Source organism: Salmo trutta, chromosome 8 (genome assembly GCF_901001165.1).
Source record: "Salmo trutta chromosome 8, fSalTru1.1, whole genome shotgun sequence".
Taxonomy (NCBI): Eukaryota; Metazoa; Chordata; class Actinopteri; order Salmoniformes; family Salmonidae; genus Salmo; species Salmo trutta.
In genome coordinates this window covers 1,638,809-1,658,592 of record NC_042964.1, presented here as the reverse complement: position 1 = coordinate 1,658,592, position 19,784 = coordinate 1,638,809, and the positions used below count along the sequence as shown (strand labels likewise).

Genomic DNA, 19,784 nt, shown 5'->3' with positions numbered 1-19,784 from the left:
TTTATCAACGTTCAAATCAGAATTACTTTCCCATTGTTCCTCAACTGCAGTGTATGATATACCATTATCTAGCTCTAAATCTCACATTTTCAAATTTTACTACATTCGACCGAATCGAGGTGGTCGGTCACGATTTGTTCTTCTGAAGAAATGTCGTGGTTTAGATGTTTTCAAAACAAGACAGTAGGTGCGAAGCTGGACACAAGCAGACGGATGACTTTACCTTGACTCTCTGTGTTCTGTTAAAGGTGCTCTGCGATGAGACCTGTTGTAGCAAAATCAGGAGATTAATAAATAGACATAGAGATAGACAGGATGCTCATGGGCAGGGGACAGTGTGTGTGTTTATGTAAAACCAGTTATGCAATAAGTATCACTTCCTACTGTTCCACCGGTGTGTGTGTGTGTGTGTGTGTGTGTGTGTGTGTGTGTGTGTGTGTGTGTGTGTGTGTGTGTGTGTGTGTGTGTGTGTGTGTGTGTGTGTGTGTGTGTGTGTGTGTGTGTGAAAGAAGAAGTCACTAGATTTTGGATGAAATCCCAGATCCTGAGATTAATCATGAGACTACATCTCTAACAAACCTGCTGTCACCATACACACACCACATACACACACCACACACACACACACACACATTTCCCCTTTTAAATCTAGATCCTTGTGTACTACCTGTTTAGTGTACTCTGATTGGTTGGGAAAAGGAACCTAACACACAAACACAGGAAATATATGTGTGTGTGTTTTGCTCCTAATCGTGTGTAACTCACACGGTGAGTTAAATGTTTCGGGAACTTGAAACAGGGAACTTGAACCTAAATGCTTCAACCCAAAAGGAATAGTAAAGATATGGTTACAAATACAAATCATATATCCACCGACAAGCCTGACAAAGACCTGGTGGAAACCAACAGGTGGAATAAAATACCTTCTGGTGGAAACCAACAGGTGGAATAAATACCTTCTGGTGGAAACCAACAGGTGGAATAAATACCTTCTGGTGGAAACCAACAGGTGGAATAAATACCTTCTGGTGGAAACCAACAGGTGGAATAAATACCTTCTGGTGGAAACCAACAGGTGGAATAAATACCTTCTGTTGGAAACCAACAGGTGGAATAAATACCTTCTGGTGGAAACCAACAGGTGGAATAAATACCTTCTGGTGGAAACCAACAGGTGGAATAAATACCTTCTGGTGGAAACCAACAGGTGGAATAAATACCTTCTGGTGGAAACCAACAGGTGGAATAAATACCTTCTGGTGGAAACCAACAGGTGGAATAAATACCTTCTGGTGGAAACCAACAGGTGGAATAAATACCTTCTGGTGGAAACCAACAGGTGGAATAAATACCTTCTGGTGGAAACCAACAGGTGGAATAAATACCTTCTGGTGGAAACCAACAGGTGGAATAAATACCTTCTGGTGGAAACCAACAGGTGGAATAAATACCTTCTGGTGGAAACCAACAGGTGGAATAAATACCTTCTGGTGGAAACCAACAGGTGGAATAAATACCTTCTGGTGGAAACCAACAGGTGGAATAAATACCTTCTGGTGGAAACCAACAGGTGGAATAAATACCTTCTGGTGGAAACCAACAGGTGGAATAAATACCTTCTGGTGGAAACCAACAGGTGGAATAAAAGAAAGGGAACATTCGTCAGTGTTTGGATATAAACTTTTTATTTCAAAAGATATGCACTGTCTACAGTCCTCAGAGGACTGTCTACCCATATGGAAAAGAATAATTAAAATCAAATATGAGTCTTGTACGGCAGATTACATATGAGTGGTGTATTTGTATATGTGTTAAGATGTATGCAAACACAATTGATTACAGGATTGTGGTGTTTTTCCTCCGTAGATATGGGATGTGTGACCTTAGATGGCTTAGCCTACAGGTCTCTTGTATGGTTGGATGTTTTATTCAATACAGGCAGCATTTCAAAAAGTCTGATATTACAAGAATCTTCTATGAATCTTGCATGAATCTTCTGTGAATCTTCTATGAATCTTGCATGAATCTTCTGTGAATCTTCCATGAATTTGCTATGACTCTTGTATGAATCTTGTAAGAATCTTCTATGAATCTTCTATGAATCTTCTGTGAATCTTCCATGAATTTGCTATGACTCTTGTATGACTCTTGTATGAATCTTGTAAGAATCTTCTATGAATTTGCTATGAATCTTCTGTGAATCTTCTGTGAATCTTCCATGAATTTGCTATGAATCTTGTATGTGTATTTGCTGTCATATGTAAAAGTACCAGTTAGAATATATAATAATCTTGCTAAATTCTTCTATATATTTTCCATATGTAAAAATCTCTGGTAATGAGATGCACTGTCTAATTGCTAATCATTTTACTGTTGACGGTGGCTATCTGGCTCCATAGTGAAGTTTGCCCTAGTTACAGATCTAAGATCAGCTTCTCCTCCCCCCAATCCTAACCTGAACCATTAGTGGGGAAAATGCAAAACTGACCCAAGATCAGCGTCTAGTGGCAACGTCACTCTATACTTCCTATCTTTCCCAATCGTTCGCAAGGTTTCAGGGTTCTCAACCTTTTTCTCTGCTTCCCTCTAGTGGTTGATAGAGTTTCGAACGGGATGGTTTGCGAAAACAAAACACGCACGCTTATACACACACAGACACACAAAGTATTGAATCAATGCTTTATTAATGGGTCATGTTTTAGTACCAGGAAACAAGAATTTGTAGGTCAACACGGAAGTGATGTCATCAGAGTTCGACGACCCCGGTACTGTGCAGGTTTTAGTGCCATCCCAGCACTAACTAACAAACCAGATACAGCTAATGAACTAATCATCCAGACTGGATACAGCTAAACATGGGCTCCCGAGTGGCACTGCATCTCAGTGCTAGAGGCGTCACTACAGAACCTGGTTTGATTCCAGGCTGTATCACAACCGGCCGTGATTGGGAGTCCCATAGGGCGGCGCACAATTGGCCCGGCGTCGTCCGTGTTTGGCCGAGGGGTAGGCCGTCATTGTAAATAAGAATATGTTTTTAACTGACTTGCCTAGTTTAAATAAAGGTAAACATAATCTAATCATGCAGACTTTGACTGTAGCTGTTGACAGTTGTGTTAGTGCTGGGTTGGAACTAATCCCTGCACACCCTGTGGGTCCCAGGGACCAGGATTGAAGAACAGTGATTTTAACCATTATATGAAGCGCATCCCAAATGGCACCCTATTCCCTATAGGTCACTACTTTTCACATAGGGCTCTGATCTAAAGTAGTGCACTACTTTTCACATAGCGTTCTGATCTAAAGTAGTGCACTACTTTTCACATAGGGCTCTGATCTAAAGTAGTGCACTACTTTTCACATAGGGCTCTGATCTAAAGTAGTGCACTACTTTTCACATAGGGCTCTGATCTAAAGTAGTGCACTACTTTTCACATAGGGCTCTGATCTAAAGTAGTGCACTACTTAGGGGATAGGTTGCCATTTAAGAGGCAGACAAAGAGTAGAACCTATAAACCTAAACCTAGGTTACTGAGAAAGTTGCCTATCTATATCGTTACAACAATTATAAAAAATAAGGTGAAAATAACATTCGTGTGAAATGGCAAATATGAAAGAACGTAAGGCTGTGTGTCTTCCGAACAATGAGATGAACATTCCAGAAGAAAAACAATTGAAACAAGTCGGTTCATTCGTTCGTTCCGTACAATCTTTTCTCGAGAAAACAAAATGATCGTCAAGAAAGGCAATCGTAAAAAAAACAGTCTGTCCAAACGTGGTCCATCGCATCGCAGATGAAAGAAACAGAACAAAGAAAAGCCTTTTTTTTAAAGTAGGCTATGAAATGAAAGGACGACATGTACAACAGGCTCTTAGCGCTTCCATGATTTACATGAAAACATAAATAAGTTAATACATTAATACATGAAATAAATAGCATTATAAACGCTGTAAATAAATGGTCTTCGGTATTGTTCTCAGTACTTCCTATAGCGTTGGACATGTGGAGGAGCCTATTGTGGGAAAGTTAGCGTCCTAAATAGCACCCTATTCCCAAATGTAGTGTACTACTTTGAAGGTCCATAGGGCTCTGGGAAACAGGGTTCCATTCGGTACACAACCCCTGGTTCCTCATCCAATCCTCCCCATTAACCAGATTCCTCCTCAAGTCCTCCCAATTATCCAGATTCCTCCTCCAATCCTCCCCATTATCCAGATTCCTCCTCCAATCCTCCCCATTATCCAGATTCCTCCTCCAGTCCTCCCCATTATCCAGATTCCTCCTCCAATCCTCCCCATTATCCATATTCCTCCTCCAATCCTCCCCATTATCCAGATTCCTCCTCCAGTCCTCCCCATTATCCAGATTCCTCCTCCAATCCTCCCCATTATCCAGATTCCTCCTCCAGTCCTCCCCATTATCCAGATTCCTCCTCCAGTCCTCCCCATTATCCATATTCCTCCTCCAATCCTCCCCATTATCCAGATTCCTCCTCCAGTCCTCCCCATTATCCAGATTCCTCCTCCAGTCCTCCCCATTATCCAGATTCCTCCTCCAATCCTCCCCATTATCCAGATTCCTCCTCCAGTCCTCCCCATTATCCAGATTCCTCCTCCAGTCCTCCCCATTATCCAGATTCCTCCTCCAATCCTCCATATTATCCAGATTCCTCCTCCAATCCTCCCCATTATCCAGATTCCTCCTCCAGTCCTCCCCATTATCCAGATTCCTCCTCCAATCCTCCCCATTATCCAGATTCCTTCTCCAATCCTCCCCATTATCCAGATTCCTCCTCCAGTCCTCCCCATTATCCAGATTCCTCCTCCAGTCCTCCCCATTATCCAGATTCCTCCTCCAATCCTCCCCATTATCCATATTCCTCCTCCAATCCTCCCCATTATCCAGATTCCTCCTCCAGTCCTCCCCATTATCCAGATTCCTTCTCCAATCCTCCCCATTATCCAGATTCCTCCTCCAGTCCTCCCCATTATCCAGATTCCTCCTCCAATCCTCCCCATTATCCAGATTCCTTCTCCAATCCTCCCCATTATCCAGATTCCTCCTCTAGTCCTCCCCATTATCCAGATTCCTCCTCCAATCCTCCCCATTATCCAGATTCCTCCTCCAGTCCTCCCGATTATTCAGATTCCTCCTCCAATCCTCCCCATTATCCAGATTCCTTCTCCAATCCTCCCCATTATCCAGATTCCTCCTCTAGTCCTCCCCATTATCCAGATTCCTCCTCCAATCCTCCCCATTATCCAGATTCCTCCTCCAGTCCTCCCCATTATCCAGATTCCTCCTCCAATCCTCCCCATTATCCAGATTCCTCCTCCAGTCCTCCCCATTATCCAGATTCCTCCTCCAGTCCTCCCCATTATCCAGATTCCTCCTCCAATCCTTCCCATTATTAACCAGATTCCTCCTCCAGTCCTCCCCATTATCCAGATTCCTCCTCCAATCCTTCCCATTATTAACCAGATTCCTCATCCCTCCCATTAACCTGATGTTAGAGTATGATATGATGTATAGGGTTCTAAAATTACCAAATTTCCATGCAAACTTTCCAGAAATCCCAGTTGAAAGATTCCCGGGATTTCCTGCCTATTCCCTCCTCATTCAAGGACTCGTACAACCTGGATGTCTGGAGAACCCTGCATGGAATTTAGTGGAAAGTTACTGGAATTGTGGAACTCTAGATATGGTTGTAAAATATCATTGTTTGTTGGATGCTAACAGATTGATATGGTCGATAAAATGAAGAAGCATGCTTCTAGAATACTATAGTATTGTTCTAGAATACACCGGTATTCCGTTATGAGTGATCTATTATCGTACTGACAAGCAACAGCACACATAATAATAAAACAACTGATTTGGAATCCTTGGCGAATAGTCAAACATTACGGGCTCGATTCAATCCGTAGCGCTGAAGACACGCACTACAGCACAATATAAACTGAAAAGGCAATATTCCCGATTTCGTGGAGACTGCATTTACGGCTGTATATGTTGGCTCAATAAGAAATTACAATCTCGTTATAGCGCTGAACTTCAGCGATACGGATTGAATCGAACCACCGGGCCTGATATTTCCTCTTCATTTTTCTAATGAGGGGGTTGAAAACGTCACTGATGAAACTTGGTTTGCAAACAGTTATTGATCAGTATTAATAGTAAATATAATTTCACAAATATATATATATATATACTCTTCCATTTTATCTTGCGACTGTGTCTGTATCCCAAACAGCACCCTATTCCCTACGTAGTGCACTACCTTTGACCAGACCCTATACGTCCCAAATAGTACCCTCTTCCCTAAGTAGTGCACTACTTTTGACCTAGGCCCATAGGGAGCAATTTGGGACGCACACAGTATTTTTTTTTTCCCACGGAAAAAAATAGATGGTTGAATATATATACCTCATCCAAGCGTAACGTCGCAAGCTGCCTGTTAGCTCAATACATCAATCAATCAATCAACCAATCAACCAATAATGAATTGATTTGGTTCGATTGATGGAATCATTGATATATCTGCGGAGCATTAGAATAACCATAGTCACACGACAATCCTCAATCGAACAATCAATAACATTATTCCGTAGAATCCAAAGCAGCACACGGGTTTAAGAGCAGATAAACAGGTTGGCGTTGGTTTCATATTGAGCCGTGTTTTGGCGAGCCCCGAGAGTTAGGTCCCAGGTTTGTTTTTGAAGTTGGCCAATAGATGCTCTCGCTGTGTACCTCTGGCCAATAGTAGTGCAGATGAGTGACATGTCGTCGGAGCAGAGAGAGGAACTGATTTTAATTGGCCATCATTTTAAGTTCACTGTAGGTATCTGTAGACCTTGAAGCAGTGGTTCTGTCCATCCTCCGTTCCTCCCTCCGTTCCTCCCTCCGTTCCTCCCTCCCTCCCTCTACTGTAGGTATCTGTAGACCTTGAAGCAGTGGTTCTGTCCATCCTCCAACCCCTCCCTCCGTTCCTCCCTCCCTCCCTCTACTGTAGGTATCTGTAGACCTTGAAGCAGTGGCTCTGTCCATCCTCCAACCCCCTCCCTCCGTTCCTCCCTCCCTCCCTCTACTGTAGGTATCTGTAGACCTTGAAGCAGTGGTTCCCAGAGTCGGCCACCACCACGTGTCCATCAGAGGTGAGAGCCAGACCCTGAGGTCCGTACAGAGGGTCAGCTGATGTGTTGATATAGGACAGGAAGGAGCCACTACTGTCAAACACCTGAAGAAGAAGGGAGGATGGGATACTTACGTAAATTAGATATATCTTTATTTCATTTCTAATACATTTGCAAACACGTCTTAAAAACACGTTTTCACTTTGTCATTAATGGGGGTGTTGTGTGGAGATCACAGGAGGTTGGTGGCACTTTAATTGGGAGGGATTGTGGGAGGGATTGTGGATTGTGGCTTGTGGTAACGGCTGGAGTGGAATCAGTGGAATGGTATCAAATACATCAAAAACATGGTCTCCAGATATTGAATGCCATTAATTGATATATAGTCCTGTGTGGCTCAGTTGGTAGAGCATGGTGTTTACAACACCAGGGTTGTGGGTTCGATTCCCACGGGGGACCAGTACGGGAACAAAAAAATGTATGAAATGTATGCATTCACTACTGTAAGTCGCTCTGGATAAGAGCATCTGCTAAATGACTAAAATGTAAAAATGTAATTAAATTGACTCCATTTCAGCCATTACTATGACCCACCGTCCCCTCAACAGCCTCCACTAGTTTAGACAGCTGAGAAAGAAAAAAACTATTTTAAATTCAGATTGTAACACAATAAAATTGGGGAAAAAGGTCAAGGGGTATGAATACTTTCTGAAGGCAGTGTGGTACATACATTATACATATGTACCTGTATGCCGCTGTTTCCCTCAGTCGGCTACGATGATGTCCATATACTGTATATGATATATGATATATACAGTACCAGTCAAAGCTTTGGACACACCTACTCATTCAAGAGTTTTTCTTTATTTTTACTATTTTCTACGTTGTAGAATAATAGTGAAGACATCAAAACTATTAAATAACACATATGGAATCATGTAGTAACCAAAAAAGTGTTAACCTGTTATGGATAGGGGGCAGTATTTTCACGGCCGGATAAAAAACGTACCCGATTTAATCTGTTTATTACTCCTGCCCAGAAACTAGAATATGCATATAATTGTTTGATTTGGATAGAAAACACCCTAAAGTTTCTAAAACTGTTTGAATGGTGTCTGTGAGTATAACAGAACTCATATGGCAGGCCAAAACCTGAGAAGATTCCAAACAGGAAGTGCCCTCTCTGACCATTTCTTGGCCTTCTTTAGACTCTTTATTGAAAACAGAGGATCTCTGCTGTAACGTGACACTTTCTAAGGCTCCCATAGGCTCTCAGAAGGCGCCAGAACGTTGAATGATGACTCTGCAGTCCATGGCTGAAAAACAGTAGCGCATTTGGATAGTGGTCGATCTGAGAACAATGAGACGGGTGCGCACGTGCACGTGAAGAGTCCATTTTACATTTTCAGTCTTTGAACGAAAACAACGACTCCCGGTCGGAATATTATCGCTATTTTACGAGAAAAATCGCATAAAAATTGATTTTAAACAGCGTTTGACATGCTTCGAAGTACGGTAATGGAATATTTTGAATTTTTTTGTCACGATACGCGCCGGCGCGTCACCCTTCGTTACCCTTCGGATAGTGTCTTGAACGCACGAACAAAACGCCGCTATTTGGATATAACTATGGATTATTTGAACCAAACCAACATTTGTTGTTGAAGTAGAAGCCCTGGGAGTGCATTCTGACAAAGAACAGCAAAGGTAATCCAATTTTTCTTATAGTAAATCTGAGTTTGGTGAGTACCAAACTTGGTGGGTGTCAAAATAGCTAGCCTGTGATGGCCGGGCTATCTACTCAGAATATTGCAAAATGTGCTTTCACCGAAAAGCTATTTTAAAATCGGACACCGCGATTGCATAAAGGAGTTCTGTATCTATAATTCTTAAAATAATTGTTATGTTTTTTGTAAACGTTTATCGTGAGTAATTTAGTAAATTCACCGGAAGTGTTCGGTGGGAATGCTAGTTCTGAACGTCACATGCTAATGTAAAAAGCTGGTTTTTGATATAAATATGAACTTGATTGAACAAAACATGCATGTATTGTATAACATAATGTCCTAGGAGTGTCATCTGATGAAGATCATCAAAGGTTAGTGCTGCATTTAGCTGTGGTTTAGGTTTTTGTGACATTATATGCTAGCTTGAAAAATGGGTGTCTGATTATTTCTGGCTGGATACTCTCCTGACATAATCTCATGTTTTGCTTTCATTGTAAAGCCTTTTTGATATCGGACAGTGTGGTTAGATAAAGGAGAGTCTTGTCTTTAAAATGGTGTAAAATAGTCATATGTTTGAAAAATTGAAGTTTTTGGATTTTCGATTTTGTTGGCTGCTTTTCTTTCACTCCGCGGTCCAACTCATCCCGAACCATCTCAATTGGGTTGAGGTTGGGTGATTGTGGAGGCCAGGTCATCTGATGCAGCACTCCATCACTCTCCTTCTTGATCAAATAGCCCGTACACAGCCTGGAGGTGTGTTGGGTCATTGTCCTGTTGAAAAACAAATGATAATCCCACTAAGCCCAAACCAGATGGGATGGCGTATCGCTGCAGAACGCTGTGGTAGCCATCCTGGTTAAGTGTGCCTTGAATTCTAAATAAATCACAGACAGTGTCACCAGCAAAGCACCCCCACACCATCACACCTCCTCTTCCATGCTTCATGGTGGGAAATACACATGCAGAGATCATCCGTTCACCTACTCTACGTCTCATAAAGACATGGCGGTTGGAACGAAAAATATCACATTTGGACTCATCAGACCAAAGGACAGATTTCCACCGGTCTAATGTCCATTGCTCGTGTTTCTTGGCCCAAGAAAGTCTCTTCTTATTATCGGTGTCCTTTAGTAGTAGGTTCTTTGCAGAACTTCAACCATGAAGGCCTGATTCACACAGTCTCCTCTGAACAGTTGATGTTGAGATGTGTCTGTTACTTGAACTCTGTTAAGCATTTATTTGGGCTGCAATTTCTGAGGCTGGTAACTCTAATGAACTTATCCTCTGCAGCAGAGGTAACTCTGGGTCTTCCTTTCCTGTGGCGGTCCTCATGAGAGCCAGTTTCATCATAGCACTTGATGGTTTTTGCGACTGCACTTGAAGAAACTTTAAAAGTTCTTGAAATGTTCCGTATTGACTGACCTTCATGATGGACTGTCGTTTCTCTTTGCTTATTTGAGCTTATTTGAGCTGTTCTTGCCATAATATGGACTTTTACCAAATAGGGATATCTTCTTATACCACACCTACCTTGTCACAACACAACTGATTGGCTCAAACGCATTAAGATGGAAAGAAATATCACAAATTAACTTTTAAGAAGGCACACCTGTTAATTGAAATGCATTCCAGGTGACTACCTCATGAAGCTGGTTGAGAGAATGCCAAGAGTGTGCAAAGCTGTCATCAAGGCGAAGGGTGGCTACTTTGAAGAATCTCAAATATAAAATATATTTTAATTTGTTGAACACTTTTTTTGGTTACTACATGATTCCATATGTGTTATTTCATAGTTTTGATGTCTTCACTATTATTCTACAATGTAGAAAATAGTAAAAATAAAGAAAAACCCTTGAATGAGTCGGTGTTCTAAAACTTTTGACCGGTAGTGTGCTTGTATGGCGCTGTTGCCCAGTCGGCTACGATAATGTCCATATACTGTATATGATATATCATTTATGATTTATGATATATATATATATATATGTATGTATGTATGTATGTATGTATGTATGTATGTATGTATGTATGTATGTATGTATGTATGTATGTATATGTGTATATGTATATATATATATATATGTACCTGTATGCGGCTGTTGCCCCAGTCGGCTACAATGATGTTCCCGTTCACGTCGACGGCCACGCCTGTAGGGGCATTAAACTGACCGTTGCCCTCTCCATTAGATCCAAACTTCAGAAGAAGCTCTCCTTCTGGGGTGAATACCTGGAAGAGAGGGAGGGAGGGAGGGAGGGACTTTCTCTATTGAACCAGGGCTTGTTCATTCTACTGGGTTAACCAAGATCAGGGCTTGTTCATTCTACTGGGTTAACCAAGATCAGGGCTTGTTCATTCTACTGGGTTAACCAAGATCAGGGCTTGTTCATTCTACTGGGTTAACCAAGATCAGGGCTTGTTCATTCTACTGGGTTAACCAAGATCAGGGCTTGTTCATTCTACTGGGTTAACCAAGATCAGGGCTTGTTCATTCTACTGGGTTAACCAAGATCAGGGCTTGTTCATTCTACTGGGTTAACCAAGATCAGGGCTTGTTCATTCTACTGGGTTAACCAAGATCAGGGCTTGTTCATTCTACTGGGTTAACCAAGATCAGGGCTTGTTCATTCTACTGGGTTAACCAAGATCAGGGCTTGTTCATTCTACTGGGTTAACCAAGATCAGGGCTTGTTCATTCTACTGGGTTAACCAAGATCAGGGCTTGTTCATTCTACTGGTTAACCAAGATCAGGGCTTGTTCATTCTACTGGGTTAACCAAGATCAGGGCTTGTTCATTCTACTGGGTTAACCAAGATCAGGGCTTGTTCATTCTACTGGGTTAACCAAGATCAGGGCTTGTTCATTCTACTGGGTTAACCAAGATCAGGGCTTGTTCATTCTACTGGGTTAACCAAGATCAGGGCTTGTTCATTCTACTGGGGTTAACCAAGATCAGGGCGTGTTCATTCTACTGGTGTAACCAAGATCAGGGCTTGTTCATTCTACTGGGTTAACCAAGAGCAGGGCTTGTTCATTCTACTGGGTTAACCAAGATCAGGGCTTGTTCATTCTACTGGGTTAACCAAGATCAGGGCTTGTTCATTCTACTGGGTTAACCAAGATCAGGGCTTGTTCATTCTACTGGGTTAACCAAGATCAGGGCTTGTTCATTCTACTGGGTTAACCAAGATCAGGGCTTGTTCATTCTACTGGGTTAACCAAGATCAGGGCTTGTTCATTCTACTGGGTTAACCAAGATCAGGGCTTGTTCATTCTACTGGGTTAACCAAGATCAGGGCTTGTTCATTCTACTGGTTAACCAAGATCAGGGCTTGTTCATTCTACTGGGTTAACCAAGATCAGGGCTTGTTCATTCTACTGGGTTAACCAAGATCAGGGCTTGTTCATTCTACTGGGTTAACCAAGATCAGGGCTTTTCATTCTACTGGGTTAACCAATATCAGGGCTTGTTCATTCTACTGGGTTAACCAAAATCAGGGCTTGTTCATTCTACTGGGTTAACCAAGATCAGGGCTTGTTCATTCTACTGGGTTAACCAAGATCAGGACTTGTTCATTCTACTGGGTTAACCAATATCAGGGCTTTTCATTCTACTGGGTTAACCAAGATCAGGGCTTGTTCATTCTACTGGGTTAACCAAGATCAGGGCTTGTTCATTCTACTGGGTTAACCAAGATCAGGGCTTGATCATTCTACTGGGTTAACCAATATCAGGGCTTTTCATTCAACTGGGTTAACCAAGATCAGGGCTTGTTCATTCTACTGGGTTAACGAATATCAGGGCTTTTCATTCTACTGGGTTAACCAAGATCAGGGCTTGTTCATTCTACTGGGTTAACCAAGATCAGGGCTTGATCATTCTACTGGGTTAACCAATATCAGGGCTTTTCATTCTACTGGGTTAACCAAGATCAGGGCTTGTTCATTCTACTGGGTTAACCAAGATCAGGGCTTGATCATTCTACTGGGTTAACCAATATCAGGGCTTTTCATTCTACTGGGTTAACCAAGATCAGGGCTTTTCATTCAACTGGGTTAACCAAGATCAGGGCTTGTTCATTCTACTGGGTTAACGAATATCAGGGCTTTTCATTCTACTGGGTTAACCAAGATCAGGGCTTGTTCATTCTACTGGGTTAACCAAGATCAGGGCTTTTCATTCTACTGGGTTAACCAAGATCAGGGCTTTTCATTCTACTGGGTTAACCAAGATCAGGGCTTGTTCATTCTACTGGGTTAACCAAGATCAGGGCTTGTTCATTCTACTGGGTTAACGAAGGTCAGGACTTGTTCATTCTATTGGGTTAACGAAGGTCAAGAATTGTTCATTCTACTGGGTTAACGGAGGTCAAGAATTGTTCATTCTACTGGGTTAACGAAGGTCAGGACTTGTTCATTCTACTGGGTTAACGAAGGTCAGAACTTGTTAATTCTATTGGGTTAATGAAGGTCAGGAATTGTTCATTCTACTGGGTTAACGAGGGTCAGGTTTGAGGCGTTGTTTGGAAGTGTCTGATGAACCTGAGAAGTTAGTTACCTTGACTGAGTGGTTGTGAAAGTCTGTCACTATGATCTCATTGTTGTTGTTGACGGCTGCAAAATGAGGACCTGGTCGAAAGAGAGGAGGAGAAGAGGAGAGGAGGTGGAGAGAGGAGAGAGATGGAAGTATCATGAAGCCTTCATCATCATCATCATCACTATCATCTTCATCATCCACATCAACACACCTGCGAACTGTTTGTCTCCGTTGCCGCGGCTACCGAACTTAGTAACGAGCTTGCCGGTTGGCTGGAAGATGAAGACGGTGCATGCCTTGTTGTCCACAACAATCACGTGACCGTTCTGATCCACGGACACGCCCTTTGGTCCCATCAGCCTACCAGAGCCCAGCTTGGCCTGACAGACAGAGAACACAACCAATCAGAGGACAGCTTGGCCTGAGAGACAAAGAACACAACCAATCAAAGGACAGCTTGGCCTGACAGAGAGAGAACACAACCAATCAGAGGACAGCTTGGCCTGACAGATCAGAAAATAGAATAGTCCCCTGTATGTCCCCTGTATGTCGCCTGTATGTCACCTGTATGTCACCTGTATTTCCCCTGTATGTCCCCTGTATGTCGCCTGTATGTCACCTGTATGTCACCTGTATTTCCCCTGTATGTCACCTGTATGTCCCCTGTATGTCCCCTGTATGTCACCTGTATGTCACCTGTATTTCCCCTGTATGTCACCTGTATGTCCCCTGTATGTCCCCTGTATGTCCCCTGTATTTCCCCTGTATGTCCCCTGTATGTCCCCTGTATTTCCCCTGTATGTCCCCTGTATGTCCCCTGTATTTCCCCTGTATGTCCCCTGTATTTCCCCTCTATGTTCCTGTATGTCCCCTGTATGTCCCCTGTATGTCCCCTGTATTCCCCTGTATTTCCCCTGTATGCCCCCTGTATGTCCCCTGTATTTCCCCTGTATGTCACCTATATGTCCCCTGTATGTCCCCTGTATTTCCCCTGTATGTTCCCTGTATGTCCCCTGTATGCTCACCTTGTACTTGCCCTGTATTTCCCCTGTATGTCCCTGTATGTCCCCTGTATTTCCCCTGTATGTCCCCTGTATGTCCCCTGTATTTCCCCTATATGTCCCCTGTATGTCCCCTGTATGTCACCTGTATTTCCCCTGTATGTCCCCTGTATTTCCCCTGTATGTCCCCTGTATTTCCCCTGTATGTCCCCTGTATGTCCCCTGTATGTCCCCTGTATGCTCACCTGTATGTCCCCTGTATTCCCCCTGTATTCCCCCTGTATGTCCCCTGTATGTCCCCTGTATGTCCCCTGTATGTCCCCTGTATTTCCCCTGTATGTCACCTGTATGTCCCCTGTATTTCCCCTGTATTTCCCCTGTATGTTACCTGTATGTCCCCTGTATGTCCCCTGTATTTCCCCTGTATGTCCCCTGTATTCCCCCTGTATTTCCCCTGTATGTCCCCTGTATGTCCCCTGTATTTCCCCTGTATGTCCCCTGTATGTCACCTGTATTTCCCCTGTATGTCACCTGTATTTCCCCTGTATTTCCCCTGTATGTCACCTGTATGTCCCCTGTTCGTCCCCTGTATGTCCCCTGTATTTCCCCTGTATGTCCCCTGTATGTCCCCTGTATTACCCCTGTATGTCCCCTGTATTCCCCCTGTATGTCCCCTGTATGTCCCCTGTATGTCCCCTGTATGTCCCCTGTATTCCCCCTGTATGTCCCCTGTATGTCCCCTGTATTCCCCCTGTATGTCCCCTGTATGTCCCCTGTATTCCCCCTGTATGCTCACCTTGTACTTGCCCTGTATGTCCCCTGTATGTCCCCTGTATGTCCCCTGTATTCCCCCTGTATGTCCCCTGTATGTCCCCTGTATTCCCCCTGTATGTCCCCTGTATGTCCCCTGTATGTCCCCTGTATTCCCCCTGTATGTCCCCTGTATGTCCCCTGTATTCCCCCTGTATGTCCCCTGTATTTCCCCTGTATGTCCCCTGTATGTCCCCTGTATGTCCCCTGTATGTCCCCTGTATGTCCCCTGTATTCCCCCTGTATGTCCCCTGTATTTCCCCTGTATGTCCCCTGTATGCTCACCTTGTACTTGCCCTCGCTGGAGAAGATGCTGACCCACTTGTTGTCGTAGTCGGCGATGATGATGTCACCGTTGGGGTGAACGGCCACACCCGTTGGTCGTTGGAGTTGCCCTGGCGACCGGCCCCTCACCCCGAAACGACTCTTAAACTCGCCGTCATTAGAGAAGATCTGTCCGGTGGGACACACACACACACACGCACACACACGCACGCACACACACACACACACACACACACACACACACACACACACACACACACACACACAGACACACACACACACACGCACACACACACACACACACACACACACAATCAAACGATCAAAATTCTGCCACTGTGTGTGTGTGTGTGTGTGTGTGTGTGTGTGTGTGTGTGTGTGTGTGTGTGTGTGTGTGTGTGTGTGTGTGTGTGTGTGTGTGTGTGTGTGTAGTTACCTGGACACACTGGTTATTGCTGTCTGCTATTAGAATCCTACCGCTGGAGGACGTTGACACACCCTGCAGGTTAGTAAACTCTCCTTTATTCTTCCCCTTAGTACCTGAAGCACAGACACACCTTATTAATGGACAAACTAGAGGCGGAGAGAGAGAGGGGAGAAAGAACGAAGAGAGTGGGTAATAGTGACAGAGAGAAAATATGTTTAAAAATATATATATATATAGATCTCTCTCTCTGTCTCTCACCGATCCTGAAGATGAGGTCATCTTCGATTGGGTTCTCTCTGCGTCTGGGTGTCCCCAGGGCGCTGCCTGTCCTCCTGGATCCCTTCTTCTTACTCCCAGACCCAGGGGACTTTCCTCTCCTCTTAGCCCCCTCAGAGGAGCCTGTAGACGGTGTGGCGGTGGCCGTCAGAGAGGTGGCTGTGGTGGTGGGGGGAGACACCTGGAAGAGACATTTAACATGAACGGTAGACAGTAAGACAGTTGAGTTACAAAATTCTGGTTAACTTTCGCAAAACTCCCAGGTTTCCAAAAAAAAGTTGAAAGATCTGGGAGTCCTCCTAAAAAAAATATGACAATCTCTCTCTCTCGCTCTCTCTCTCTCTCTCTCTCTCTCTCTCTCTCTCTCTTTCTCTTTACCTCAGGGTCCGGAGACCTGGTAACTCTGAGTCTGAAGGGACTTCCTTTGATGTGCTGGTCATAGAGCCGGAGAGCCAATGAGAACTCTCCTTCCTTGTTTACAGTGTAAACAAAATCATATGTCCCGTTCTTGTGGTCGAGTATCTCCCCGTCAGCCACGCTACCATCTGGAGTACACACCTGGAAGGAGATATAACGACTCTATTTATCCATGTAGGGCAATTGGTTTATTGTAACACGTAGCATAGCTTATCATAGCATAGCCTACATTAGCTTAGCTTAGCATAGCGTAGCATACATTAGCTTAGTTTAGCATAGCATACATTAGCTTCGTTTAGCATAGCGAAGCATACATTAGCTTAGTTTAGCATACATTAGCTTAGTTTAGCATAGCGTAGCATACATTAGCTTAGGTTAGCATATCATACTTTAGCTTAGTTTAGCATAGCGTTGCATACAATAGCTTAGCTTCTTTTATCATAGTTTAGCTTAACGTGTGTGTGCGTGTGTGCGTGCGTGTGGTGTGTGTGCGTGCGTGCGTGCGTGCGTCCGTGCGCATGTGTGTGTGTGTGCGTGTGTGTTTGTCCCCCACCTCAGCAGACAGGATGGCGTTGCCGCTCCTGCAGTGTCCCCCGGCCTTGTCTCTGGTCGTTATGGTTACGCAGGCTGGGAGACCCACGATGCACTGCTCCAGCCCCACACCCGACGCCTCACTCTGGCTCGCCACCGCGCTGGCGACGACAATCATATTTCATGTATATTAATTGCTTCACTTTTATTTGTTAATTTTTTTATATTTGTTTATTCATCTTTTATCTCTGATACCAGCGACTTTCCAGTAGCCAGCTGATATAGACTGACCAGGTAGTGGTGGTAGACCCCAGCTGATATAGACTGACCAGGTAGTGGTGATGGACTCCAGCTGATATAGACTGACCAGGTAGTGGTGGTAGACCCCAGCTGATATAGACTGACCAGGTAGTGGTGATAGACCCCAGCTGATATAGACTGACCAGGTAGTGACAATAGTCCCCAGCTGATATAGACTGACCAGGTAGTGGTGATAGACCCCAGCTGATATAGACTGACCAGGTAGTGGTGATGGTCCCCAGCTGATATAGACTGACCAGGTAGTGGTGATAGACCCCAGCTGATATAGACTGACCAGGTAGTGGTGGTAGACCCCAGCTGATATAGACTGACCAGGTAGTGGTGATGGTCCCCAGCTGATATAGACTGACCAGGTAGTGGTGATAGACTCCAGTTGATATAGACTGACCAGGTAGTGGTGGTAGACCCCAGCTGATATAGACTGACCAGGTAGTGGCGATAGACCTCAGCTGATATAGACTGACCAGGTAGTGGCGATAGACCCCAGCTGATATAGACTGACCAGGTGAATCCAGGTGAAAGCCGTGATCCCTTATTGATGTCACTTGTTAAATCCACTTCAATCAGTGTAGTGAAGGGGTAGCCATTTGATTAGCTGTTCAGGAGTCTTATGGTTTGGGGGTAGAAGCTGTTTAGAAGCCTCTTGGACCTAGTCTTGGCGCTCCGGTACCGCTTTCCGTGCGGTAGCAGAGAGAACAGTCTATGACCAGGGTGGCTGGAGTCTTTGATAATTGTTAGGGTCTTCGTCTGACACCGCCTGGTATAGAGGTCCTGGATGGCAGGAAGCTTGGCCCCAGTGATGTACTGGGCCGTACGCGCTACCTTCTGTAGTGCCTTGTGGTCGGAGGCCGAGCAGTTACCATACCAGGCAGTGATGCAACCAGTCAGGATGCTCTCGATGGTGCAGCTGTTAAATCTTTTGAGGATCTGGGGACCCATGCCAAATCTTTTCAGTCTCCTGAGGGGGAATAGGTTTTGTCGTGCCCTATTCACGACTGTCTTGGTGTGTTTGGACCATTGTAGTTTGTTGGTGATGTGGACACCAAGGAACTTGAAGCTCTCAACCCGCTCCACTACAGCCCCGTCGATGAGAATGGGGGCGTGCTCAGTCCTCCTTTTCCTATATTCCACAATCATCTCCTTTGTCTTGGTCACGTTGAGGGATAGGTTGTTGTCCTGGCACCACACGGCCAGGTCTCTGACCTCCTCCCTATAGGCTGTCTCATCATTGTCGGTGATCAAGGCCTACCACTGTTGTGTCATCAGCAAACTTAATGATGGTATTGGAGTCGTGCCTGGCCGTGCAGTCATGAGTGAACAGGGGGTACAGGAGGGGACTGAGCACGCACCCCTGAGGGGCTCCCATGTTGAGGATCAGCATGGCAGATGTGTTGTTACCTACCCTTACCATCTGGGGGCGGCCCGTCAGGAAGTCCAGGATCCAGTTTAGAGGGAGGTGTTTAGTCCCAGGGTCCTGAGCTTAGTGATGAGCTATGGTGTTGAACTCTGAGCTATAGTCAATGAACAGCATTCTCACATAGGTGTTCCTTTTGTCCAGGTGGAAAAGGGCAGTGTGAGGTGCAATAGAGATTGCATCATCTGTGGATCTGTTGGGGCGGTATGCAAATTGGAGTGGGTCTAGAGTTTCTGGGATAATGGTGTTGATGTGAGCCATGACCAGCTTTTCAAAGCACTTCATGGCTACAGACGTGAGTGCCATGGGGCGGTAATCATTTAGGCAGGTTGCCTTAGTGTTCTTATGCACAGGGACTATGGTGGTCTGCTTGAAACAGGTTGGTATTACAGACTCGGACAGGGAGAGGTTGAAAATGTCAGTGAAGACACTTGCCAGTTGGTCAGTGTATGCTCGGAGAACACGTCCTGGTAATCCATCTGGCCCTGCGGCTTTGTGAATGTTGACCTGTTTAAAGGTCTTACTCACATCGGCTGCAGAGAGCGTGATCACACAGTCGCCCAGAACAGCTGATGCTCTCATGCATGTTTCAGTGTTACTTGCCTCGATGCGAGCATAGAAGTTAATTAGCTCGTCTGGTAGGCTCGTGTCACTGGGCAGCTCTCAGCTGTGCTTCCCTTTGTAGTCTGTAATAGTTTGCAAGCCCTGCCACATCCGACGAGCGTCAGAGCCAGTGTAGCACGATTCAATCTTAGTCCTGTATTGACTCTTTGCCTGTTTGATGGTACATCAGAGGGCATAGTGGGATTTCTTATAAGCTTACGGGTTAGAGTCCCGCTCCTTGATGGTCTCAAGGTCTGAAAGTCTTTAGGTGCCTTTTGGAAAACTCCAAGGAGGCTGTCGTGTAC

The 19,784-nt window shown here is 44.6% G+C and overlaps 2 protein-coding genes across 3 annotated transcripts in view; both read right to left on the bottom strand.

Moving 5' to 3' along the window:
* The window catches only part of tlr2 (toll-like receptor 2), a 30,317-nt gene extending 29,979 nt beyond the window's left edge, over nt 1–338 (bottom strand). For both annotated transcript variants that reach the window (XM_029759694.1, XM_029759695.1), the window contains exon 1: nt 224–338. The gene's annotated coding sequence lies outside the window, so the exon portion shown is untranslated. The remainder of the gene's footprint in view (nt 1–223) is intronic.
* Nucleotides 339–4,886: 4,548 nt separating this feature from the next.
* LOC115198031 (tripartite motif-containing protein 2) lies at nt 4,887–17,302 on the bottom strand (the record flags this gene model as incomplete). The annotated part of the gene is given in 9 exon segments (XM_029759688.1): nt 4,887–7,235; nt 10,945–11,085; nt 13,416–13,486; nt 13,606–13,774; nt 15,491–15,658; nt 15,927–16,030; nt 16,176–16,374; nt 16,572–16,751; nt 17,164–17,302. Coding segments are annotated over 9 exon segments (1,324 nt in total), but the record flags the coding sequence as incomplete, so codon positions are not given.
* Nucleotides 17,303–19,784: the final 2,482 nt, after the last annotated feature.